The sequence below is a fragment of the Jaculus jaculus genome, chromosome 1 (assembly GCF_020740685.1).
Source record: "Jaculus jaculus isolate mJacJac1 chromosome 1, mJacJac1.mat.Y.cur, whole genome shotgun sequence".
Taxonomy (NCBI): Eukaryota; Metazoa; Chordata; class Mammalia; order Rodentia; family Dipodidae; genus Jaculus; species Jaculus jaculus.
In genome coordinates this window covers 258357055-258381213 of record NC_059102.1, presented here as the reverse complement: position 1 = coordinate 258381213, position 24159 = coordinate 258357055, and the positions used below count along the sequence as shown (strand labels likewise).

Below are 24159 nucleotides of genomic sequence, written 5' to 3'. Positions count from 1 at the left end.
TCAACCTGGGCTAGAGTGAAACCCTACCTCAAAAAAACAGAAACAACAACAAAAAAATAAAATTACCAGCTGGGTGTGGTGGTGTATGAGTGTAATCCTAGTACTTGGGAAGGTGAGGCAAGAGGAGTGAAATTGAGGTAAGTTTAGGGTATATAGGAAGACCTGTTTCAAATTAATAATAATAAAAAACCCCTGTAATTTTCCCATCAAGTACAGGAATGAGGATTTATTATTCAATGGGTAAATTCCCAGCAATCACCTGAACCTTATTCCTCATGCTCTGCTGGCAAATCTCTCCTGTTCAAACAGACTTCCAAGATTTCTTTACATTTTATTTTTTTTGGTGTGTGCATTTGTGTGTATAGGCACACTCAGGTCTTTTTTTTTTTTTTTTTTTTTTTTGGTTTTTCGAGGTAGGGTTTCACTCTAGCCCAGGCTGACCTGGAGTTCACTATGGAGTCTCAGGATGGACTCGAACTCATGGCAATGCTCCTACCCCTGCCTCCCAAGTGCTGGGATTAAAGGCGTGCACCACCACGCCCGGCTACACCCAGGTCTTTTTTTTTTTTAATTTTATTTATTTATTTATTTGAGAGCGACAGAAACAGAGAGAAAGACAGATAGAGGGAGAGAGAGAGAATGGGCGCGCCAGGGCTTCCAGCCTCTGCAAACCAACTCCAGATGCGTGCACCCCCTTGTGCATCTGGCTAACGTGGGACCTGGGGAACCGAGCCTCGAACCGGGGTCCTTAGGCTTCACAGGCCAGCGCTTAACCGCTAAGCCATCTCTCCAGCCCCACCCAGGTCTTTTGACTACACTAAACTGCATCAATGCAGTTAAATCAGATGCATGTGCCATGTTGCATCTGGCAACATGGGTCCTGGGGAACGGAACCCAGGTTGGCAGGCTTTGCAAACAAACTTCTTTAACTGTGGTTGCCATCTTCTAGGTCCCTCCAAGAATTTAAATAACCTTTACTGAGCTCTGCAAGAACTCATCTAACTTCCCTGATTGCTCCACAAGACATCTTAACTTACAGAAGGAGAAACTCAGGCTCAGAGAAGTCAAGATACTGCCATGAAGTTGCAAAACCACTAAGGGCAGAGCAGAGATTTGAATCCAAGAGGTTTTAGAATTGATCTCCTTGTCTGATTAGATGGTACACCACACCTCCTTCCTCCCCCAGCCTCTCCAATGTTCATTCCTTCACTGCCCCCTTCTCATACTCACTCATTAAGTCAATCAAGATCCTGAGGTCCGGTTCAGTGTTAGGTGCAGGTTATGGTGACCCACTACGACCCCGTCCCATGTCTGCTGCACTTTCAGGACTCTGCCCTGAGAACTTGAAGTCCATTTATTATATAAAGACCGGGTTCACTGCACCCTATTATGAACAGTTCGCGCTAAACCATCAAGGCTGAGAGAGAGGCAGCGTGGGTTAGGACCCCACGGCCCGCCATCAATGAGGTCCACCCATGAATGATGCTCTGGGTGAGTGGTCCCGTGTTTATAAAACCAAACGGGTTCAAGCAGTGCTGGGCATATCTATGATATACATATCCAACAGGCTTTCTCCTTCCTGGAGTGCGGGCAGGTGGGACTGCTGCTCTCCTGAGAGAAGGAAGTGGTCCTTGGCAGAGACCAGGAGGGGGACCCCCAGCGAGTGCTGACAGCTGCATCAGTTCGAGTGGATGGCCAGCTAGGCATCTCTGGTTTTAAGCCAGTCCTGGAGGCTCTAGGCCACCTGGATTTGTAGGTCCTCATCCTCATCCAGGTCGCTGGCTCCATCACCGGTCTCCTCAGTACCAAATCGAGTGCTTCGAATCTTCCCAAAAAGGGGAGCATTTTGCTGTTGCCTGCGGAGCCTGTGGGGAGGGGGAAGTGTGTGACAAGTGACAGTCAGAGCAGGAGCCACCTCCTGATAGGGGCTGCATGTGTGTTGGCAATGGCCACATCTTTCCTAGCTCTTCCCAGCTACCAGGTACCCTGTGCTACCTGCGTGAACACGGGGGAGGTGCTACTGTCACATTTAAGTAAAAGGGAACTTAGGCATAAGGAACTCAAGTGGCTTGTCCCAAGCCACCCAGACAGGGAGCCATGGGCTGGACTCTAAGCCGGAGTGCAAGCTGCGTGGCGGGCAGGAGACTGCACAGAGTCACGCCACTGGGATGGGGGTTCCTCACAGGGTGTGCTGGTACGGTGAAGTCTGAGCACCCCCACCTATGTACCTACTTCTTCCCATTAAACTTCCTAAAGCCAAAATGTGCCAGGCAAACTTCACCTGTGAGAAAAGCTGGTAGAGGAAATGCCCCGCCCCCAACAAAAAGACTGCTGGGTGCATCTTACTGGAAGGCATGAATTATTAACACGGCAGGGAGGGGCACGAGCTCGGGCTCCATTACTGCTCAGTGATTGAGTGAGCTGTCCCAGAATATTAAAGCAAGAACAGTTGCAAACTAAACTGAGGCAGTGGTCCTGGGTGGCACTGCCCACCCCAAAAGAGGCGCTGGCTCTGGAGGCTGAGCAGAACTGGCCTGCCCAGTCGGAGTGTACGGCTCCTGAGGAATGTGGCTGAGGCTTCAGGAAACCCCAGGCTAGATGCCTGGTGAGGGGCATACACAGTGCTGGACTCGGAGACGGCGGACATGCGCTGGGCCTGACTTGGATCTGCGGCTGGGGACTGTATCCACCTCAGGTGTCACCATAGACAAATGGGGGAACTGAGGCTCAGCTGGCCAAGCTACACACAGCAGTTAGGCCCGGTTCCCTGATCTGTTTAACTACAGGGTCTCAGTCCACACTAGCACTCACTAGATGCCTACTAAACACAGGTGCTGTCGGCCGGCCAGGGCCATCCTGCCAGACTAACCCCCAGTTTGGATAGCCATCGAAGGCCTTGCCCCCAGAGACTGATTTCCTTGTCTGCCAGCCTCCTGGAGCCAAGATTTCTCCACCCTTTATCTCCCAGAGGTGGATGCTTCGTGAGGCACAGTATCTAGCACTGCCACTTCCGTTTACGTACAAAGAAACTGAGGCAATAGGAACTCCAGTGACTTGCGCCAAATTTACCCAGACAAGAGCCAGTGGAGTTGGGCTTTCTCCCCAGGGGAGGCAGTGACGGCAGTGGCAGCACCTGATGCCGACTCAGCATTTGTTGGTCCAAGAGCCTTTTTTTCTTCTTTCTTTCTTTCATTTTTGACACAAGAGTCACTCAAGTAGCCCAGGCTGGCCTCAAACTCTATACGGGCAAGGATGACCTTGCACTTCTGATTCTACAACTTCACCTGTCAAGTGCTGGGATTACAGGCATACACCACCGTTTCCTCATTATTTGGTGGTGGGGACTGAATCCAGGCTTTGTGCATGGAACCCCGACTTGCTCCCAGGCAAGCACTCCACCAACTGAGCTATGTCACCAACCGTGTCTAGGTGCTTTCTGGAAGCATATATCAATTAACTTCTCTCGCAGTGATCAAGAAGTAAGAAACAGTCTGGAAGGATCGCTTAGTGGTCACAGCGCTTCTCTGTGAAGCCTAAGGACACAGGTTCGATTCCTTAAAACCCAGTAAGCCAGAAGCACATGGTGGCACATGCATGTGGAGTTCATTTGCAGTGGCTAGAGACCGTGGCATACCCATTCTCTCTCTTATAAATATATATACTTAAAGAAGAAAGAACCTTGATCAACCCCATTTTATAATGGAAAGTTGTATTCCAAGGTCATCCAGCCTTCTCCACCCAGGCTCCCTGGCTACAGACCCTAGCTCCCTTCCATCTACTAGACAGGAAAAGGCAGGTAAGGGTGTGGCCAGGAAGTGGGTCAGTACTGTTTCCACGTGCCCCATGGGAGAAGCCTCTGTCTGAAGTGCAGTGAAGTGCAGGGAGAAGGCGGGATCCCCGTGTTCTGAGTGTGGGGTGGGGCAGGGGAGCAGGGCACGTGCCAGGTGGACCAGAGAACGTCCCCTTCCTGTAGGGGATGAAGGGTCCTGCAGAGTTAAAGCAGTTGACTGGTCATCTGGGTGGGGTCCTTCTGCCATTTCCTGCTCTTCAACCCAGTGTTACCCAGCCTGGCGACGCGAGGGGCTGCTGCCTCCTGTCAAGGATTCCTAGCCCCGCTGACTCCGCCCACTGCCACACACCTCTGCCTGACCTCCTTGGTAACCCTTGGGGATGGCAGGGAGCTCAGTGGCGGCCCACTGGAGGAGATCATTCCAAAGCCACAGCCAGTCTGGCTTCTGGTACCTCCTCCCAGTTTCCTGGCCCTGGCTCTTCCTGCCTGGAGGGGCAGGATCCTGTCCCCAGGAGCTCTTCCTTCTTGGTCTTTCCCTCTGATCCTCTTGGGGGTTCCAGCCCTGAGGCAGCTGGTTTCCTTTGCCCGCCCTCCTCAGGCTCTGTGGGTGGTTCTTTCCCTGCAGGGCACCCCCCGCCTACCTGGACTGCAGGTGCTCCAGCTGCACCTGCAAGTTCTCGCTCTGCTCCGTCTGCTCATCCAGGGACCGCTGTAGCTTCCGCGCCTGGTTGTGGGCCTCATCCAGCTGGGGGTTAGCAGAGCCAAGAGCAGGAGGGTCACCCTGGGCTGGGCAGCCTGGCCTGGCCACATGCCCCGTTCCACTCTGGGGCCCTGTTCCACTCTGGGGCCTTCTATTGAGAGCTTTGTTCCTGAGGCCGTAGCCCAGGACCACATTTACAGGGAAGAACCCTTCTGCTTTCCATTGCTGTTGCCCCTCAGCCTCCAAATCTACCCACCCCTCACTAATTCAATCAGCACCCGCCCACCCACCTGCCTGGCCTCATGTCTTCTAGCCCAGGTCACCCACTTTCCACCACGTGCCCTTGTTCCCTACCCATTCATTCTTCCATGCACTTGGGCAGTCAGCGGTCCATTCATCTGTCCCCGATCTACCCACTCCGTCGTCCATCCGCTAGTACACCTGCCACTCACCCAGGGCTCCCTCTAGCCAGCAGACATCCGTTGCTCTGCCTCTTCTCTCCGCCTTCCCTCTCCATCTGTCTACATAGCTCTCCGAGCATCTGTTCATCCGTCCGTGGAGTCCTCCTTCTGTCCTCCCATTTAACCACCTACACATTCATTCATCTCCTCTGCCCCTTCACCTTGCCAGCTTCTCTTACCAGGCACCGGCCCCACAGCGGGCTCCCTGGGTACTTGCCTCGTCCTCAGCCTGGGCCAGCTCTTTCTTGAGCTCCTCCACCCGGAGCCTCAGCTTCTTCACCTCTGCCTCGTGCTGCTCCATGCGTCGGTGGGCGTGTGCCAACTCTGCCACCTTCTCCTGAAACTGCTTTTTCAGCTTGCCATGCATGTGCTTCAGGTCGGCCAGTTCCTACAGGGATGGCAGGGAACTCGGGCTCAGTGGGCACTGTGCCAGGGAGGCTCATGGACCAGGAAACGCTAAGGGAGCCGGGCACCTCTTCCTCCCAGGATCCCCTACATGCAGTTGGAATGTTAGGGTTTGGTAAGCAGATGGGGGGGGGGTCTGCAAATGCCACCTAGTGATGTGAGAAGGTCGGTGGCAGGGTTGATGGCTCCACTTGGAGGTGTGACTCTGAGGCACAAAGGTGGTAGCCAGCGGATGGTGGGAGCTGGCAGTCAGGATTTCAGGAGATGCATGGGGTCTTTGGTGATGGACACATAACATTCAAAGTCCTGGGTCTGGGAGTGAGCTAGGCTGGGAAGTGGGTGGTAGAGGAGGTCACAGTGGCTAGGAAGAGGGACAGCCCCTGGGCATCCTTTCTTCCTGCCATAATCTTGGGACTGCATGATGGGCATAGCACATGTGGTGGAGAGGGCAGTGCTTGTTCTCTCTGAGCCAAGAGCTCCGTGGCACGGGTGGGTACTTGTCCACTGTCATGTCACTGGCAGCACAGTAGGTGCTTAATACATGCAGCTCCTCGAATTGTCACCAGATCCAGCATCCAACAAGGGCTCAATAAGTGCAGTACAGTCGGAATATCTCATTCCAAATGCCCAAGATCAGAAGTATTTTAGACGTTAAGAGTTTTGAATAATGTAGAAACACCTGGAGATGCCTTGCAGATGGGACCAAGTCTACACAGGAAACCCATTTGTGTTTCATATATACTCCATACCAGGGCAGGAAGGGGTGTATCCTGGGCTGACCTGGAGTTCACTATGCAGTCTGAGGATGGCCTTGGACTCACAGTGATCCTCTCTATACGGTATTTTTAGTGTGCCTGTGTTTTGACTGGGACTCATCACACGCTAGGTGTCAAATTTGCTAATCTTTTGGGGGTATCATTGATGCTCAAAGTTGGGAATTTTGGAATCTTTCAGATTTCTGGGCTGAGGAGGCACAGCCTTGTCCTGTGCTTATCTGCAGGGTAGCTGAATGGGAGGCCCTGGCCACCACCCCCTGCTTCACCTTGTTCTTCTCAAAGAGTGCAACCTGGCTGGCCCGCAGGTCACAGTCCAGGGCGCTAGCCGTCTGTCGTCGCCTCCTGGCCAGCGCCTCCTCCAGATCCCCAACCTGAGCTCGCAGTTTCTTGTTCTCCCGTTCGAGGCCTAACTTTTCCGTCTCCAGCCGCTCCCGACGGCCCCACTCGGCTGCATTCTCTGCCTGCAGCCGCTCCATCTGCAACGGAGCAGGACACAGTGAGACTCCCCGGGGACAGGGAATGCAGGGACGAGCTGAACACCCCCACTTCCACCTCCTACAACCAAAAATGGCTCCAGGAAGCAGATCCAGCTGCAGTAGCTATAATTAAGCTGGGCTTCTTTCATAGTGTGCAGGATATAGGGGCATTTCTTGGCCTGTGCGTAGGAGAGGAGGGGCCTTCAGCAGGCCGAGGCCCCCTTCACACAACACACTTGGCCCCTGCCTTTCTCCCAGTGAGGATCTAATTGAGTCCCTGTCTCCCCCCCCCCCAACCCCCAGACATCTGCGGCCATCTCACCTCGCCCCGCAGCTCAGCCATCTTCCTATCCATGCTGGACCGGGCGCCCAGCTCGTCTTCCAGGTCTTCGGACATGCGGCCCAGTTCGTCCTGATGTGTCTCCTTCAGGATGCTGAGCTGCAAGCATTCAACCTGCTCGTGAGGACCACCAGATTGTGTCCCAGGAACAGTGCCAATTGGGGTGCCCAGCTGGGAGCCCAAGGCTGGGCCCAAATGCGGCACCAGAATGGGCTGAAGCTGACCCCTCTGCCATCTCTGGTACCTCTTGCCTTTCACTCCTCCCCACCTGGCCTCCTGGTGCCTGTTCTCAGCCAGTCAGCTCAATCAAGGAGTCCTATACTCCCTTCACACCTAAGTCTCCTGAGGGCTCCCAGTTGTTTTGGGATGAAACTCAGCTCGCATGGCTCACCAAATGCTGCCCAATGGGCTCCCGGGCACTTTTCCTCCACCTCACTCACTCTGCACCCTTGGTCCTCTGAGCGCAGGCCATAGATGCTGTCCTATTCCTCAAATACACCAAGGTCCTGCCCACTGGACAGGGCCTTCACATGTGCAGTTTTGTGCTGCTTGGGACAGTGACATATTTTGCAGAAGTGACCCTTATCTTCTAGCCTTGGCCTAAATGTTCCGTCCTTGGAGGGCCTCTTCTTTTCACCTGGCCGAGAAGAAGTAGCTCCCCCTCCCACTGCCCACCAGCCTGCAAGCTGTGAGGTGAGGGAGCTCATGGCCTTCCCCAGGCCCTCAGCACACACTGATGGGTCTGACTGAACACCTGTCTGCATGCGAGGACGTGAAAACTGGGGGGGGGGGGGGGGGGGGGGGGAGCTTGTCCCACTGCGCAGCTGTGGCTCCACACAAGCACGTGGGGCGCCTCCACAATATTCTGAGGAAGGATGCCAGGCTGCATCGAGAATGTTCTACACATTCGTGTTTTGCTGTTCTTTGAATGATAATGCTTGGCAGTCTGAACAGTGAGGAGCCAGGTTCCTGGACCCGATCCCCGAAGATGACAGATGAGTCAAGGGGGGCTGAAGGGGTCTTGGACGCTGGATTTTAGGTGTTTTAAGAGATTTCAATGGAAGACAAGGCTTCAGCATCTTTGTGACTGAGGTCTCTGGTCTTTCATCTCTGGAAACCCAGTGGATTGAGCATGGCTTTCCCAGGGTTGCTGAGCCCCCTAGTGGCCACACCCAGATTGCACAGGGGCAGAAGCGCAGCAGTCCTGCAGGCCCCTGAGCCCCATACAGAAGTTAAGCCCTCTCTCTTAGCTTCGGTTTCCTCATCTCTAAGATGGGGACTTGAGAACCCAGCTCCCTTCACTGCCACGAAGCTGCATCTGACACACGTTAGGAATCCAACAAATGTCACATCCAACTCCTTTCTGGTCACAAAATCTTCTGAGATTTCGCCCCCTCACCTCTCATGATTCTCCAGTCACCCTGACTTTCTCTCTGTCCAGTACACACTAGGCCATTATCTGACCCTCCAGGACCTTCACATCTGCTGCGAACCACTGTGCTCCCATATCTTCTCAAGGAAAGCTGCTTTTAGCCCTTTTAATCTTGCCTCAAATGGCATCTTTTTGCAAGAGGGATTTGAGAACAGGGCTTCACTCTGTACCCAGGCCGGCCTTGAACTTGTGGCAATCCTCCTGGCTCAGTCTCGAAAGTACTGAGATAAGGGGTGTGAGCCACCATGCCCATCTCAAATATTATCAGATAGAGGCCCACCCTAACTCCCCACTCCATTTCCCTCGTTTTTTTTTTTTGACTCCTTCATTACTCACAAATTTAACTGCAGGGTTCCTATTATTTCCCTGTCCCAGCCTCACCCCGGTGCTGAGAACCACCACTGAGTGAATGAACTCCATCTTCTTCTGCCCCCACTGCTGGGACTCCATAGCGTGTGGCTGCCGCCTCCAGGAAGGCCCCAGGCTCTACTCACTTGCTTGAGCATCTCCTGCTTGGTCTTGCTCAGTTCCTCATACTTGATCTTCCACTGGCTGAGCTCCCCCTCCAGCTTCTCAATGTTTCGACTCAGGGCCAGTTTATCCCTGGGGAGGTGACAGGCCAGCACACGTATTTTATTACAGACTACCTTTACTTCTATTGTATAGTTCAGGTAGTGTGCAGGTACGACATTAGAAGTCCAAGATCAGGGCAGGGAAGTTTACACCTCAGGCTGTGAGAACCTGCTTCACCCCCTCCCTAGCTACTGATGATTGCTGTCCACCTTTGGGTTTCCTTTGCCAAAGATGCAAGTACAAGGATCACCGCGACCTTAGTCATAGGGCAAGCCTGCCCTCCTGTTCCTCTCCATGGTACAAGGCCTTGTGCATGCTTCCAAGTCTTTATCTTAAGAGTTCCACCCTCAGTCCCTATGTTGAATTTTGCTTATATATATATATATATATATATATATATATATATATATATATATATATTTCATTTATTTATTTGAGAGAGAGAGAGAGAATGGGCATGTCAGGGCATACAGTCACTGCAAACGAACTCCAGATGCATGCACCCCCTTGTACATCTGGCTTACATGAGTCCTGGAGAATTGAACCGGGATCCTTTGGCTTTGCAGGCAAATGCCTTAACCACTAAGCCATCTCTCCAGCTCCAAATTTTGCTTTTAAAATAAAAGTATATATCTTAGACCAATCATTGCCCTTACACATTTATTTTCTGGACATCAGAGTTTCAGAATATTCATGAGCATCGGGCTGTGTCCTATATAGGGACCTGAGGAAGGTCACTGGTGGCCTCCATGTTCTGAGCTCTCTGGTTAGTGCTACGTCCAGAAGCCTTCTCTGTCCTGTTGAACAGTCTGTGTTGCTCTTCCCTTCTCTTTCCTCTTCCCCTTCTTCTAGCCAGCCTATGAACTTGGCCCTACCTTTTACTTCTGCACACACACACTTCTCTGACCTCCTGGGTTTCACTCCTGACTCCCAAACGGCCTCCTTCCTGTGCTAAAGGCAAAACTCCAATGCCCTGACTCTCCCCCAGTTCCTGCTTTACCTCAACCTACTGCCCTCTCTGCCACTAAGACTAAGTTCAGGGATTTTTGTCTTCTTTACAGCTGTGACTTTAGGGACAAGCAGATGCTCAGTGACAACCTGTTGGAATGAATTAAGCTGGGCATGGTGGCATATCCATGTAATCTCAGCACTTGAGAGGCTGAGACAAGAGGATATAGAGGTTGAGGACAATCTGGATTTCCAGGTGAGTCTGGCCTGGGCTAATGTACAGAGATCTTCCCTGTAATAAAAGGAAGGAGAGGGGCTGGAGAGATGTCTTAGTGGTTAAGATGCTTGCCTGCAAAACCTAAGGACCTAGGTTTGACGCCCCAGAACCCATGTAAGCCAGATCCATGTGGTAGCACATGTCTGGAGTTTGTTTGCAGTGGCTGGAGGTCCTGGTGCATCCATTCTCTTTCAAGTTAAGTAAATAAATAAAGGAAGGAAGAGAATACATCCTGCTCTAGGCCCACTGCTCTAAAACCCAGTACCACACCTTAGCTGTGTCTGTACCTTGGCAGACAACTGTGACACCAACTGCCAGTCTGGGATTCTAGAGGTGCCCGGACCCCAGCCCCTTTCTACCCAGGGACTCACTCTCGCTCCTTGAGCAGCACCTTCTGGGACTCATCCAGCCGCAGCCGCAGGGCAGTCAACTTAGAGGCGTCCTCCTCTGTGGGAACCGGGTCCTCCCAGGGCAAGCGGCTGCGTTCCTGGCGGCCTGAGCTGCCCCGGGAGCCCCCAGCTGCACTACTGCAGGCTTCCCAGCAGCCCTCAGGCTCCTCTGGTCTGTTCTTCAGCAGGCTCTCCACCAGATCCAGCTCCTGTGGGGACCAAAGTAGGGGCTGTACCCAGCTGCCTTCCTCATGGCCTCTGGAGGCTCTGCTCTGCAATGAGGGTTCCGTGTAACCTGGGCAAGCCACACAGTGCCTCGGGGCCTTGGTTCCCTCTTCTGGGCATGGGATTCGGGCCTTATGCTTGCTATGCAAGTGCTCTAACCCCTGAGTTATATCCCCAGTCCCACCGTTCTCCTCCTCTGAGCCTCTCAACTTTACCTCCTGGAATGATGTTGCCAGTCACCAGTTTCCTGTATCCTGGGAGATTTCCCAGGAGAGGGGGTGGGCCCCTCTGTCACTGCAAGTATGCACAGTGGATTCCTACCATGGCTTAGGACTAGATTGAAGCAGTTGTGGAAAGATGACCTCTACTCTCCTTGTACCTAAGACTGTCTAGGTGGGGTACCTTGGATATCACCTTGTCCAGGCATGGTTTCACAGGTGATACAGGTAGGGAGGGTCACAGAACAGGCAGGCTGGACTGGTGTCAACTCAGGCTGTACACCTGGGGCTCCCCACACTGTTCTCGAGGGCTCCTGGCCTGTGATGACAACCAGACCAAGGAGAGGGCAGGGAGAGTACCAAGAGACCTTGGACACGGCCAGGTACCAAGAACAGGCTTTATACCAGTCCACAGGGAAAGGAGGCTGGGCTGGAAAGAAGGGGCAGCCAAGAATCTCATGGGAGGAGCTGGTCTCCTGGACTGAGCTGAGGAGCTGAGCCTGGGTGCTGTCTGGATGACCTTCTGCTAACAGGCCTGCTGGCTCAGGAGAGGCTGCCTCTGCACCCACCATTCCTGTCCATGCCAAACTGTTAGCACCTCAATGGCTAGGGTACAAAGCCAGCAGCTAGTGAACAGCACAGATCTTGAAGCTCCCTGTGCTTCAGGGACGACTTTGGGGTACAACTAGACTGTGGAACTGCAGGCTTAGGGGTGCTGGCTCCCAGTGAGGGATGGGATTGTTACTCCATTCCCCACACTTATCATCAACTGGAATAACTTCTGGCACTTTCCAGAGTGAATCTGCATGCACTGTTCCAGCCTTTGCTTAAAAGTGACCTCTCCTGACCTGGTTGGAATCCTGATGAGAGCCAGTCCCCAGACAATTAGCCCATCTAGTGCTAGAAGGCGCCACATGAGCTACTGGGGAAAAGTGGCCAACATCTGTCCCAGCAACTCAAAGCCTAGGCTACTCAGAAGTAAACAACCGGATGTGATGTTCATGCAAGTGCAATAGTGGCGCACAGCCATGGTGGGTAACCAACTGCTCTTGGAGTAGCTAATGGATCCGCTCAGTGGAAAGGTAACCATATCTGGAACTGGGAAACAAGTCAGAAACATATCCAGATGATTTCTGCTTTCCAATGTCAAGCTCCCACTAACCTTGGGCTATAAGAGGGTCTACACCCTTCAAATTCTCTCTCAATTAATAATGGATATCCCATTTAACTGGTGCTGACTTCACTCTCTGTTGGAGATTCTGCTTCTCTTTTTCAGATGGGAGCGGACCGAGGCGATAAACGACCCACCGCACAACCCAACTGAAACCACAAAAGAATTGGGGAAATGAGCAAGAGTGCTGGTTTTTCCATGAACCTGATATCAGCACAAGGATGAAGGAGAGAGACACTGAGGACACACAACACCTAACAAACCAAAGATCCAGAGGCTCTTAAGAGCCCATCACTGAAGTAGATCCAACATGGCTCAGAGAATTTTGTGGAAGAGTGGGCAGAAATATTGTTAGAACCACAATGTCACAGACACATTGCCTCTTCCCCCATAATTGATGGACACCCCCACAATACATAACCCACAATCTCCATGGGGTTGACCTGCATGGCCAACGAGGAGGGCCTCTTTGGAAAAGGGGCAGGGAGGAGGGAAAGAATGGTACCAACATGTGTTGTTCACATACTAAGTATGTCCATCTGTAATAAAAATAAATTTTTAAAAAAGTGTTCTCTCCTAAAAAGTGTTCTTGAAGCCTCTCCCCAAAGACCGGCCCCTATCAAGCTGAAATGGATTCACCTCTATCACTAATCCATGACTTGCGGGCAAGACCTTATAAAGGGGCGATTCCTGGGTTCTATAGACTTCTCAGGTGTGGGGGGTGGATGGGCCACTAGAACTTGGGGACTTCCGAAACAAGGTGATCGGCACCCCTCCCCCCACCAGTGAAAACTCCCAGGCGACCAGGCCCTTGCTAGCTCCATTCGGAGCCCTGCTTTCTGCTTGGCCCATGCATCCAGTCCCTTCTAGACCCAGCGCCAGGCTGGCTGGCAAACCAGCCTCCTCCCGGACTCCACAGCGGGGTGGACTCCACAGCCTGGCGCACCTGGCTGCCCTGTGGCCTCTCCGACCCGACGTCGCGCACCGGCTCGGGCTCTGGACCGTCGTGCGTCTTGTCCGCCGCTTCGCGCGCACCCCGCAGCCTCGCCAGCTCGCGGCCGCGCGCCTCGCACTCGCCCTGCGCCTCCTGGCGCTCCCGGCGCGCGCCCGCCAGCTCCTTGGTGAGCGCGTCGAGGCGCTGGCGCAGCTGGCGCACCTCCTCGCGCGCGCGGTTGCGCTCGGCGCGCACCTTGCTCCACTTCTCGCGCCAGTTGGCCGTGCAGTCCGACCACCAGCGCATGGTCTTCTCCATCTGCGCGGCCCGCGCGCGCGCCTCCTCCAGCTCCCGCAGCCGCAGCTCCTCGCGGCTCTCCCAGTCCCCGTCGGCCAGCAGCGCGGGCGCAGGCGGTAAGGACAGTGCGGGCGGCGGCCCTGGCGAGGGCGTGCCGCTGGACGGTGTGGGTGGCAACGAGTCGGCAGGGCCCATGCGTTCCGGAGAGGGGCTGCCCAGGATGGTTAGCAGGCTGCTCTTGGACAGCTGTGGGGACTCGGCCAGCCTTGGGCTTGGTCCGTGGCTCATGATGAGGCCGGGCAGGCCCTGGGCGCAAACTCGCGGCCGGCTCAGGGGCGACGCGGGGATGACATAATACAGCCGTGCGTGATGACCACAGCGACCCGCTGCTCTCCAGGACGCCGAGTGGGGGATGTCTCCTCGGTCCTATGGGAGAACACAACCGTTATTAGGCTGCGACCAGCGACAGTCGACACGATCAGCTGTGTTTGTGTGCATATGTAATACAGAGGGCACAGGATACAGAGGGCACGGGCAGAGGTGGAGGAGAAAGATGTTCCAGAAAGGCCTGGGAAGGAGACTGGAGGAAGAGCAAGGGCCTTCAGCCACTTCCTCACTGGCTTCGGATACCACCCCCTCCCCCATCCCAGACAGGGGCTAATTGAAACCTTGCTTTGATGTCCTTGACGCCCAAGTAAGCCACAGGACTTTCTGAGCCTGTTTCCCCTCCTATACAATGGGGGTGAGGAAGCCCAGAATGCCTTCCTCAGGCCTACTTCAGATTCCCCTGGATCCTTGTTTAACATGCAGTTCCTTGGCCCAGCCTCAGGAGCGGTGCTCTACAGGTGTGCACCTGGCAGTTTGCATTTTTAGAGTTCAAGTTTGGGACATGAGAGTATTCTCACAGTAGCAGAAGCAGCAGCCTCCTCCGCTTCCATTTTTGGCAGTGCTGGGGATGGAACTACAGCTAGACCAGTGCTCTACCACGGACCCAGCCCCATTGTTGTCCTCATGTTGTCCACATTTTTTTAAATTTTTTTATTTATTTTGCACACACATCCCAACCCCAGTAACACCTTTGTGGTCACTAAACATAGCCACACAAACTCAAGCTCCAGTTCCCAACACTCCAGGGCAGGTTTAGTGCCCGCTCTGACTCAGTGTCTGTGCCTGTGGGATGAGCTGGTGGCCTTGATGCCAACCCACACACACGGGCAGACATACGTGCAACCGTGCCCATACAAACAGGGATAACAGACCCATGTCGTCATGACCCCACATGCACACAGCTCTATGGAAGGACACAGGAGACACTCATCTGTAGACACAGATACACCTGCACACTGATGTGCCCAGAGACAGGCAAAGGCAAACTCACCCTTAAGAGAAGAGGAAACACACCCACACACACTTAGACTCCTCCCTCATTTTCCTGGCCCAGCTCCACAGGACTAGCTCTTGGAGGAGAGAAACAAAGTGAGCATCCACAGGGGGTGGGGCACTGGGGAAGACCGGGAGGCTGCAGGAAACCCTGCCTGCCCCAGGGCTGGCTTGGCTGTGTCTATGGGGCCTTCTTGCAGCCCTACAGAAGTCAGGAGTCAGCAGTCAGTGGGGGCTGACGCCACATCCTCTGCCTCAGAGCTGCCAGGCCTGGCGTGGGGATCCGCTCAGAGGGAACGCCAACTGGCTCCTTCCAGGAATCCCGAGCCTGTTCCACTGGGGCAGGGAGGGCGCCACCCAGGCCCCTAATAGCTTCCAGGCACCTACACTGATGCTGGGGTGGAGGCTTCAGAGTCAGCTCTGATCCTCTCTTGGGGCTGGGGTGGGGAGCAATGAGGCAGGGAGACTGCTGACATCCCCATTTTCCCCTTAGGCCCTGGAAGGGCGTGCACATGCATGAGGGAAGAGGTGGGGTAGTCCACCCCCTAACAACGGGTATAGATCTTTGGGCAGCTGGCCCCTGCTCAGCAACATCTCACTCCCACCTTACATAACAGCCTTGGGGACACACACACAGAGCCCTGGTAACCCAGACTCACACAGGCTGCTGCAAGAGGCCCTGCTTACACCTCACACCCTACAGCCAGGCCCCAGCGGCCTGATGCCTGCCCCTTCCCCACCAGGCTCAGTGTTTTCTTCCCATGAGCTCATGGATGGGAGGGGTGGCTTTCTGATTTCCTCAGGCTGTCACTGCACCGCAAGGTGTATGTTAGGGTACGAGCAAAACCCACATATCCAGGGTCTCCTCATCCTTCCTCAAGCCAGACAGCCCATCCTTCCGGGTCAGTTGCCACCACTTCTAGGAAATGTCCTGATGTCTCTTGTCCCATCTTCCTGGAAAGTACAGTTTACAGCTTCCCACAACCAGCCCTGGCCGGCTGCCCGCTTACAGCATGAGAGCCTCCCACCCAGAAAGGACACTTCGGCCAACCACAGCTTCCAGGGCAGTCCCTACCTACAGTATTTGCTTAAAGTTGACTGACTGGACGGAGGACAGAGAGCTGAACTTTGGCTTTCCATCACCTGAGATGGGCAGCAGAGCTGAGTGGGACTTAGAGGGTTTGAACCCCAGCCATAGGTCTGTCACTGCCTGTTCCAGGACAGAAACAAGGAAGCTTTGATTGGATACTTGCTGCAGGCTGTAAGCTCCCCAGCGCTGCCCACACAAAGTGGTCAGTAGCGCCTTTTCTTCTGTCTGGAATGTCTCTCCTTTTGCCATCCACAAACTCGTACTCATCCTTCAAGATCCACCTGGAGAATGCCTTCCCTTGAGAAGCCTTCCCTGACCTTGTTTCCCAAAACACCAGGCGCGTCCGTCCTTGGTTTTCAGCAGCGGCCACACTGTGAAGCCCTCCGGCATCTATTTCGCTGGCTGTCCACACAGGGGCCAGCACGTAGCAGGCGGAAGTGGTCTTCTATGTGACCAGGAAGAGTTTGGGAGGGTTGAGTCGTCCTGAGGATCAGAAGTCAGTTTTCAGCCAGGCTGTGAAACGGATAGTTATTTGAGACCATCTGTGGTCAAGGTCAGAGTCTGGCCTCTTGCCTGAGGAAGCCTCAGTGAACTACAAGGGAACAATCTTGTGTCTTCTCAATATGTTTGGATGTCTCTCTCCATATCCACGGAGAGGAGTGAGTGATGTTAAGACCTGGATGAGTCTGAGTCCACACTGAGACTACATAGTGAATTCCAGGTCAGTCTGGACTGGAGTGAAACCGTGCCTGGGGGGGGGGGGGGAGGCTGGTGTGGTTGCACACGCCTTTAATCCCAGCACTCAGGAGGCAGAGGTAGGAGGATCACTGTGAGTGCGAGGCCACCCTGAGACTACATAGTGAATTCCAGGTCAACCTGGGCTAGAGTGAGACCTTATGTCGAAAAACCAAAAAAAAAAAAAAAAAAAGCCCTAGATGAGGGCCCAGTGCCCCCTCAAGCTCAGAACCCTGTCATGTCCTCCCAGCAGCTTTCAGGTAGGCTCTAGGACAAGCCAATGGCCACAGGCCTGGCTGTGGGTAGGGATCTGAGCCCAGCAGGAAACCACAGGGGGACAGCCTGATTGGATAAGTGCAGGGCCCAAGGCTGGTCAGCCCGCAGGCTGTGGGCACCTGTTCTTCTGACTTGCTCTAGCCATTGGACCTCCAAATAAGAACTGAGGAGGGGGGAGGAGAGGAAGGCTGGGTTCCCTACACTGGAGCAGAGCCCAGATTCCTCATCTTGGACTGAGGTCATCGAGTCTAGTGCCTTTCTTTACAGCTGGGTCAACGGAAGCCTTGAGAGACAGCTATTTGTGTACTGCTGCACACCATGCAACAGTTAGCAGAGCAGGGAGGCGGAGGAGTGGGATTGGAGACCACCCCTTGTGGGTGGGGACAGCCTGAAGAGCCTACTAGAGGGGTCTTCAGGTACCAGTCCCAGCAGACACAGGTGGCGGCCGTCTTCATGGGCACCAGCCCAGAATTCTCAACAGCTTGTGGAGTTCCACACCTGATGGCAAGCATCAGGAAGCACTTGCTGTGCGCTGGACCTCTGTGGACAGCCGGTAAGACCAAGGTGTCCTGCAGGGCTTTACAGTAATGTCCACTGCTGGAAGACAAGGAGGCGCCCCTGGGGCTTTGGGAGAACTAGCGTGCAATACCCAGAGGTTAGAGAAGGCTTCTCAGGGCAGGGCATTCCGTAGATGGCTCTTGAGGATGTGTAGGAATAGGCGGATGGAGAAAAGAGGGACAGACCTAACAGACGGATCTGTAAACAAAAGGCGCCATTGGTCACTTGATGTGGGCAGCGCTGAGGAGGTTGATAGCTTGCGACATGTGCCCAATCAAAACTCCCATTAATCTCAGTTTTGCCACAGATATGCTGCGTGGTATGTGTAGGTCTCTGGGCCTCGGTTTCCTTAACTCTAGGATTGGGAGAGGATCTAACAAGATGGACAGACTTTGTGCCAACATGAACTAATTCAACTTCCACAAAAGCTCGCAGAATGATGCCGGGAAGGGGACATACCCCCCACTTAGGAGAAACTGAAGCCGTGGGTGAGGAAGGGACTTGCGGTCATCCCCCCCCTCGGCACCACCCGAACGGTGGTCAGCCAAGGTCCACTCTCTCCAACTGGGCCTTCGCTCCACCTGCCCCGATTCCTTCCAGAAGTTACTTTGCTGCCTTATAACAGTCGTCTTAGTGCCCACTTAGTCGCCCCATCCCGGCCCCCCCATTCCAGCTGCGCCGCGCCGCCTAGCGGCCCACGGTGGGGGTCTCCCAGCCTGCCCGGCGCAAGCCCGCCCACCCCACTGCGCGGCCCCCATTGGCAGCCGAAGCGGGTTTGGGCGGTGGCTCCGTGCTCTGATTGGCCAGGGTTGCCCGTCCATCCCGCATTCGCCATGGTGACCACGTTGGGTCCCCCGGGAGAGTTCCACATTCCGCCCCCGCCCGTCGCCCGCCGCCCCCTCCCGTCCCGCCCCGGCCAGAGACATTCCGCGAGTGCCCCCTCCCCCCAGCGCTCCGCAGCCCCTCCCGGACCGATCTGAGGGTCCCCAAGAGTTGGGAGATCCCGGGGATGGGGCGGGAAAGTTTGGCTGAAAGTTTTGGGGGGCTGCGGCGGGAGCCCCCACTGTTTCCCTCTCCTGTACGCCCGCCCGCCCGCGGGAGGCTCCGGGCAGCAGCGCGTCCCCGGCCGCAGCGACTCCGCGTCCCGCCGCCCCCGCTCACCTCGGGTCGGGGATGCCGGGCTCCGGACGTCCGAGCCGCCGCCGCCGCGGCTGGGTGGAGCGGGCACGGCGCGGGCTGCGCGGCGGCCGGGAGGGCCGAGGGAGGGCCGCCGAGTCTCCTCCTCCCGCCCCGGGGGAGGGGAAGGGAAGGGGGAGCCGGCGGGCGGGGGCTCCTGGCCCGAGCACGAGGGTGGGGGCGATGCCTAACTTGGGGCTGGTGGAGAGCCAGCCGCAGCCCCAGCCCACCTTCCCACGGGACCCCCCCCCACAGACCCGAACGGAGGGTCTGGGAACGTGGGCTCAGGTTTCCCCCAGCGCCATCGTTGTACTAGGTGCCCAGCGACAGAAGTGGGCACCGCGGGTCCACGTGGAGTTGCTTAGCAAGCACCTCATGCCAGCGTTGTCGCCGAGAGAACTGGGCCAAGGAGTCTACGCGTTCACCGGGCCTCAGTTTCCCATTTTTGTACAACTAGAGATTGACCAGAGCAATTCCACGCCAGTAAAGCCTGGCGGGAAGTCAGAGTGGTAACTCAAGCCTTTAATCCCAGTACTGAGGAAGGAGTATCATCGAGAGTTCGAGGCCAGCCTGAGCTAGAGTGTGAGCCCCTGATAGGGACCGGTCCCCCCACTGGTGGAGTCTTTTTCTCTGATATGCAGTAGAGCTTGGTGCAATCCCCCCTCCCAAAGTGACTACCTTCCTTTTTGGGGTTAGGGTTGTCAGTAGTCTTAGCAAGAAAGAGCTGGTGTCTAGAGAGTATCTCTCCACCACATCATGCTGCCTTTGTTGAACCAATCCTACCAAGAGGACCAAAATTCACAGAGTTTGGGTATGGGGAACCAGGCTGGGTTGGATAGCTGACTAGAAAAGCTCAGCAGCATGATGATAGTCTCGCTCTCCTAGGTATTTATTGTTATTTGTATTCTAATTGTAGTCATGGACATATTTGAGTGAGTGAAGAGTGAGTCACATGCTAATACCCAAAGACGTTTTTTCATCCTGATAAAGCTGTGTTTGTAGCATCCTTCTGGTGAGGCTGGTTTTTGTAAGAGCTTCCTCAGACCCAGGAATCATTCTGAATCCTCTGCTAGCACAGTTTTGAAGTCGGCCACTTCTCTGAAAGATGTTCTCTTTCTGTCTTGGGTTCCCTGCATTGCTTCTATCAGCTTCATGAAATCCCAGGGTTTGTTTTTTTTTTTTTTTTTTTTTTTGCAAACTTTGTAGTTTCACTAGTCACTTCCTCTGCTGTGTGTGCTGCTCTGTCTGCATGGTTGACTGTTGACGCGAGCAGGGGACGAATTTTGGTGGAATCTTCCAGGCTTGGTTAGTATTTGCAGATCATCCATCTGCAGATGTTCCAGTGGCTGGCCTCAGCTTCCCGTGCAGGTTGGATCTGTGACATTCACGCACTGAGAACCCAGGACAAGGACATCTGCCTTTGGGAGCTGGGGAAATGAAACAGAGACAGGCAAAAGCCTCAGACTTGCATAAGGTGCCACGGGCATCAGTGACCCCCTTGAGCCAAGATTTGGAGGTGGGGAAAGGTCTGGAAGGTGGTACAGGTGGAGTTCATGGTGTGTCTAGGTTCTGGCTCTAACTGTTCACAACTGGGCGCTCTCTCTTAAGATGGAATGCAGTTGAAGACTGTGCTGGCCTTGGAACCCAGTTGAATGCACAAGCATAGGCTAGATTACCTAGCTACATGTCCACCACCTATGCTGGGTGTCATTACCACCATGTGATGGTGAGGATAGTGAGGAGCAGAGGCCCATGGTCACCTTGGGAGGTCTCAGAGCCTAGATCTGACCCTCAGTCTTACCATCTTCAACCGTCCGGTTAACTCTGATGTGGCGCTAATCTGGTGTAGGCTGTTCCAGTGGGCCCAGCATAGGTATCACACCCAGCTGGAAAAACACTGTTACAGCATATCTGAACCTTGAGGGCATTATAAGCCAGTCACAAATATGGGACAAATACTGTTTACTTCCATGTGTAGGAGGTCCTTAAAGCTGTCAGATACATAGAGAAAGGAGGGTAGGCTTTGGAGCAGAGTGGTGGAGGGGTTGTTTGATGGCATAGCATTTCAGCCTGGGAAGATGCAAAAAAGTTTGGCGGTCATGACTGCATTGTGGTGTGGATGTACCTCATCTGACAGAGCTCTGTACCACCTAATGTTTAAAATGGTAAAGTTCATGTTATATATGTATTTTGCCACAATAGAAAATTTAAAAATAAGATTAAAAAATTGGTGCATGTGTGTTCATGTATGGGTGTGGAAAAGTCTATGACACAATGCACGTGGAGGTAAGAAGACAGCTCTTGGGACTTGGTCCTTGCCTTCTACCTTCTCTGAGGCAGAGTTTCTCACTTTTTTTTTTTTTTTTTTTTTTTTGGTTTTTTGAGGTAGGGTCTCACTCTAGCTCAGGCTGACCTGGAATTCACTAGGTAATCTAGGGTGGCTTCGAACTCGCAGCAATCCTCCTACCTCTGCCTCCCGAGTGCTGGGATTAAAGGCAGGCGCCACCACACCCAACTTTTTTTTTTTTTTTTTTTTTTGGTTTTTTGAGATATGATTTCACGCTGGTCCAGCTGACCTAGAATTCACTATGTCGTCTCAGGTGGCCTTGAACTCATGGAGCTCCTTCTATCTCTGCCTCCCTAGTCCTGACATTAAAGGCATGCACCATCACGTCTGGCGAGGCAGGGTTTCTCTCATTCCTTCCCGTGGCTGTTCTTTGCTTTGAGGGCTGCAAGAGTTTCTTGGGAAACTCTCATGTCTCTGCCTTCCATTTCACCATCAGTGTGCTGGGATTGTATTACTCCACCATTAACTTTTGTTGGATTTTTTTCAAAAAAATTATTTATGTATTTGTTTATTGAGATCAAGAAAGAGGGGGGAGAGAAAGAGAGGGAGGGGAAGAACGAGGAGGAGGAGGAAGAAAATGGGCATGCCACGGCCTCTAGCCAATGCAAATGAACTCCAAATGTATGTGCCCCCCACCCTTGTGCATTTGGCTTATGTGGGTACTGGGGAATCAATCCTGGGTCTTAGGACCACTAAGCCATTTCTCCAGTCTCAACTCTGGCTTTTTATGTAGGGTCTGGGGACCAAATTTGAGCACTCAGTCTTGATCAACAAACACTTTTATCTACTGAGCTGTCTCCCCAGTTTATTTTATTTTATTTTATTTTTTTGAGACAAGGTTTCACTATGTAGCCCAGGTTGGCCTTGAAGTGAAGAACTTCCTGTATCAACCTCCTGAGTGTTTAGATTCTAAGAGTATACCACCATGCCTAACTCAAATATGTTGTTTTTGATATCTAATAGATGAGTAAAGAATTTTACCAAAGAGGGGCTAAAGACTGCCAGACATGGCAGTAGTTCAGCGACTCTGGCAGGTTGAGGCTGGAGGATTGCTTTGAGGCGTCCTGGGCTGTTGTGTGCTATGCTGATCAGTCCTCCCCATCAAGTTCTGCTTCAGTAGGTGACTGGCAAGGAGTGGGGAACTACCGGCTTGCCTAAGGAGGGATGAACTGGCCCAGATCAGAAGCAGGCTCCAACTCCTATGCTGATCAGAAAGAGATTAAAGATGTCTCTAAATAAAGGCTTCTCCTGGATGCTTTCAAAAGTGAGAAAGGGGCTGGAGAGATGGCTTAGCGGTTAAGCACTTGCCTGTGAAGCCTCAGGACCCCGGTTCGAGGCTCGGTTCCCCAGGTCCCACGTTAGCCAGATGCACAAGGGGGTGCACGTGTCTGGAGTTCGTTTGCAGAGGCTGGAGGCCCTGGCGCGCCCATTCTCTCTCTCTCCCTCTTTCTGTCTTTCTCTCTGTGTCTGTCGCTCTCAAATAAATAAATAAATTAATTAATTAAAAAACAAAAAGACTTGGAATATTGATTGAATTGGTAGGGTATCTTTAAAAAAAAAAAAGTGAGAAAGAATTGAAGTAAATGTCTCACAGTGTGGCCTAGTTGCTCTAATGTCCTGTCAGGGGTCACACTTACAATCTTCTTGCAGATTGCCCATGTGGGAGATCCTTGGCAAAGGGATGGCAGTAGCCTCCTCTCCGCCTGGGCACTGGCTGGCCTCCTTAAGCCGCAGTCAGTATCAGAAAGGTTCCGCAAGAGGCTGGACTTGGGCTGAGCTTTGAGGGTTGGAGGGGGGCTAGGGGGCTTCCCGGATCAGTTCATGTCATAGCCAGGACAAGGTAGAGGTGGGCATAAATATGGCCAGTACGTGCAGAACTGGGTAGAAACTAAAAGGGGTTAGGCCATGAAGGCAATAGGCAGCCACTTCCTGCTTTTGAGCAGGCGAATGTCTGGAAGTGAGTTCCAGATGTGGAGTGCAGGGCTAAGTAACTGGCACCCCTATCTGAAGCAAGGCAAGAAGGTAGGTAACAGTGGAATCCTGGGGTCCAGGGAGCACATGCTTGAAAGCAGCTTCTTGACTCACATGAGGAAGGAAGGCCTGGCAGTTCAGTCTTAGAGGCAGCTAGCAGATCTCAGTGGGACTGGGTTAGTATGGTTGGGAAAAATCCAAAATTTAAGAGCTAGGGGTGTGAGTCAGTGGTAGGACACCTGCCTTACATGCCCAAAGCCCTGGGTTTGAGCCTCACACCACAAAATTCAACAACGAAGGAAAAAATAACTTAAAAAGGCAAGGGTTAGCCCAAGTTACTCAGTGGGACCATAGCTAAGGGGTTGGGACACATCTCTGCTGGGCTCCCTTCAAAGCCTTTAATGTCAGCTGGGGAGGGGCCTCTTTTTCCACGGAGCCCCTTTTGCATCCTCCACTCACCAACTGGCGGCCTCCATGTGTGAGCAGAGGGGAGTGAGACCATGCTGGGACCTGTCTGCTTTCTAGCTCTCACCAAATCTCCATCTCCCCCTGAGGTGGAAGGGCACATTCCTGACTTACCGTTTCCCCCAGGGAATCTGGATGGGCTGGGGCAAGCCACAATACCGTTCCCCCCTGTGCACATGTGCACACACATGCGCATGCACAGCCCACCTCACCTCCTCCCTCTCCCCAGGGCTTTGCAGAGCATGTGGCTGGTGTAGGACAGGTTTGTGGGCTCTCCTGGCTGAAGGAGGGGTTGGCTGGTTTTGCCACCCTGCAGTTCTGGCCACTGTATCTGAGCTCTGCCCCAGGCCATGTGAAACCTTGGGCCTTGTCTTCTCTGGACTGTAGGCTCTACGTTTGTGACATTTGACAGTTTTTTGGGGGAGGGTGTGGGGAGTTCAAGATAGGGTCTTTCCCTAGCCCAGGCTGACCTGAAATTCACTATGTAATCTCAGGGTGGCCTCGGACTCACACCAACCCTTCTACCTCTGCCTCCCAAGTGCCAGGATTAAAGGCACGGGCCACCACGCCCAGTCTGACAGTTTTCAGGAGCACTCCCAGTGACTTTACTGGCCTTACTTCTTTTTTTTTTTTAATATTTTTATTCATTTTTTTAAAAAATATTTTTGTTCATTTTTTTAGTTATTTATTTGAGAGTGACAGACACAGGGAGAAAGACAGATAGAGGGAGAGAGAGAGAATGGGCGCGC

The 24159-nt window shown here is 53.4% G+C and overlaps 1 protein-coding gene across 2 annotated transcripts; it reads right to left on the bottom strand.

Moving 5' to 3' along the window:
- Positions 1–1336: 1336 nt before the first annotated feature.
- Ccdc102a (coiled-coil domain containing 102A) lies at positions 1337–18690 on the bottom strand. Of its 2 annotated transcripts, none has more exons than XM_045141539.1 (9): positions 18613–18690; positions 13128–13838; positions 10550–10776; positions 8875–8983; positions 6931–7047; positions 6399–6608; positions 5169–5339; positions 4432–4535; positions 1337–1865 (listed from the first exon to the last, which is right to left on the bottom strand). In XM_045141539.1, exons 2-9 carry the CDS (start codon positions 13698–13700, stop codon positions 1736–1738), a joined length of 1641 nt encoding a protein of 546 aa, XP_044997474.1. In that variant the 5' UTR covers positions 13701–13838; positions 18613–18690; the 3' UTR covers positions 1337–1735. The 2 variants fall into 2 exon arrangements, with proteins under 2 accessions (XP_044997474.1, XP_044997473.1); XM_045141538.1 differs by lacking the exon at positions 18613–18690 and adding an exon at positions 16200–16391.
- Positions 18691–24159: the final 5469 nt, after the last annotated feature.

Coding starts and splice junctions, on each gene's coding strand:
- Ccdc102a (XM_045141539.1), bottom strand. CDS start 13,700: ATGAGCCACGGACCAAGCCCAAGGCTGGCCGAGTCCCCACAGCTGTCC. Junction 10,777..13,127: donor AGAGGCCACAGGGCAGCCAG/GTGCGCCAGGCT, acceptor TGGTCCCCACAG/GAGCTGGATCTGGTGGAGAG. Junction 7,048..8,874: donor AGCAGGAGATGCTCAAGCAA/GTGAGTAGAGCC, acceptor GAATGCTTGCAG/CTCAGCATCCTGAAGGAGAC.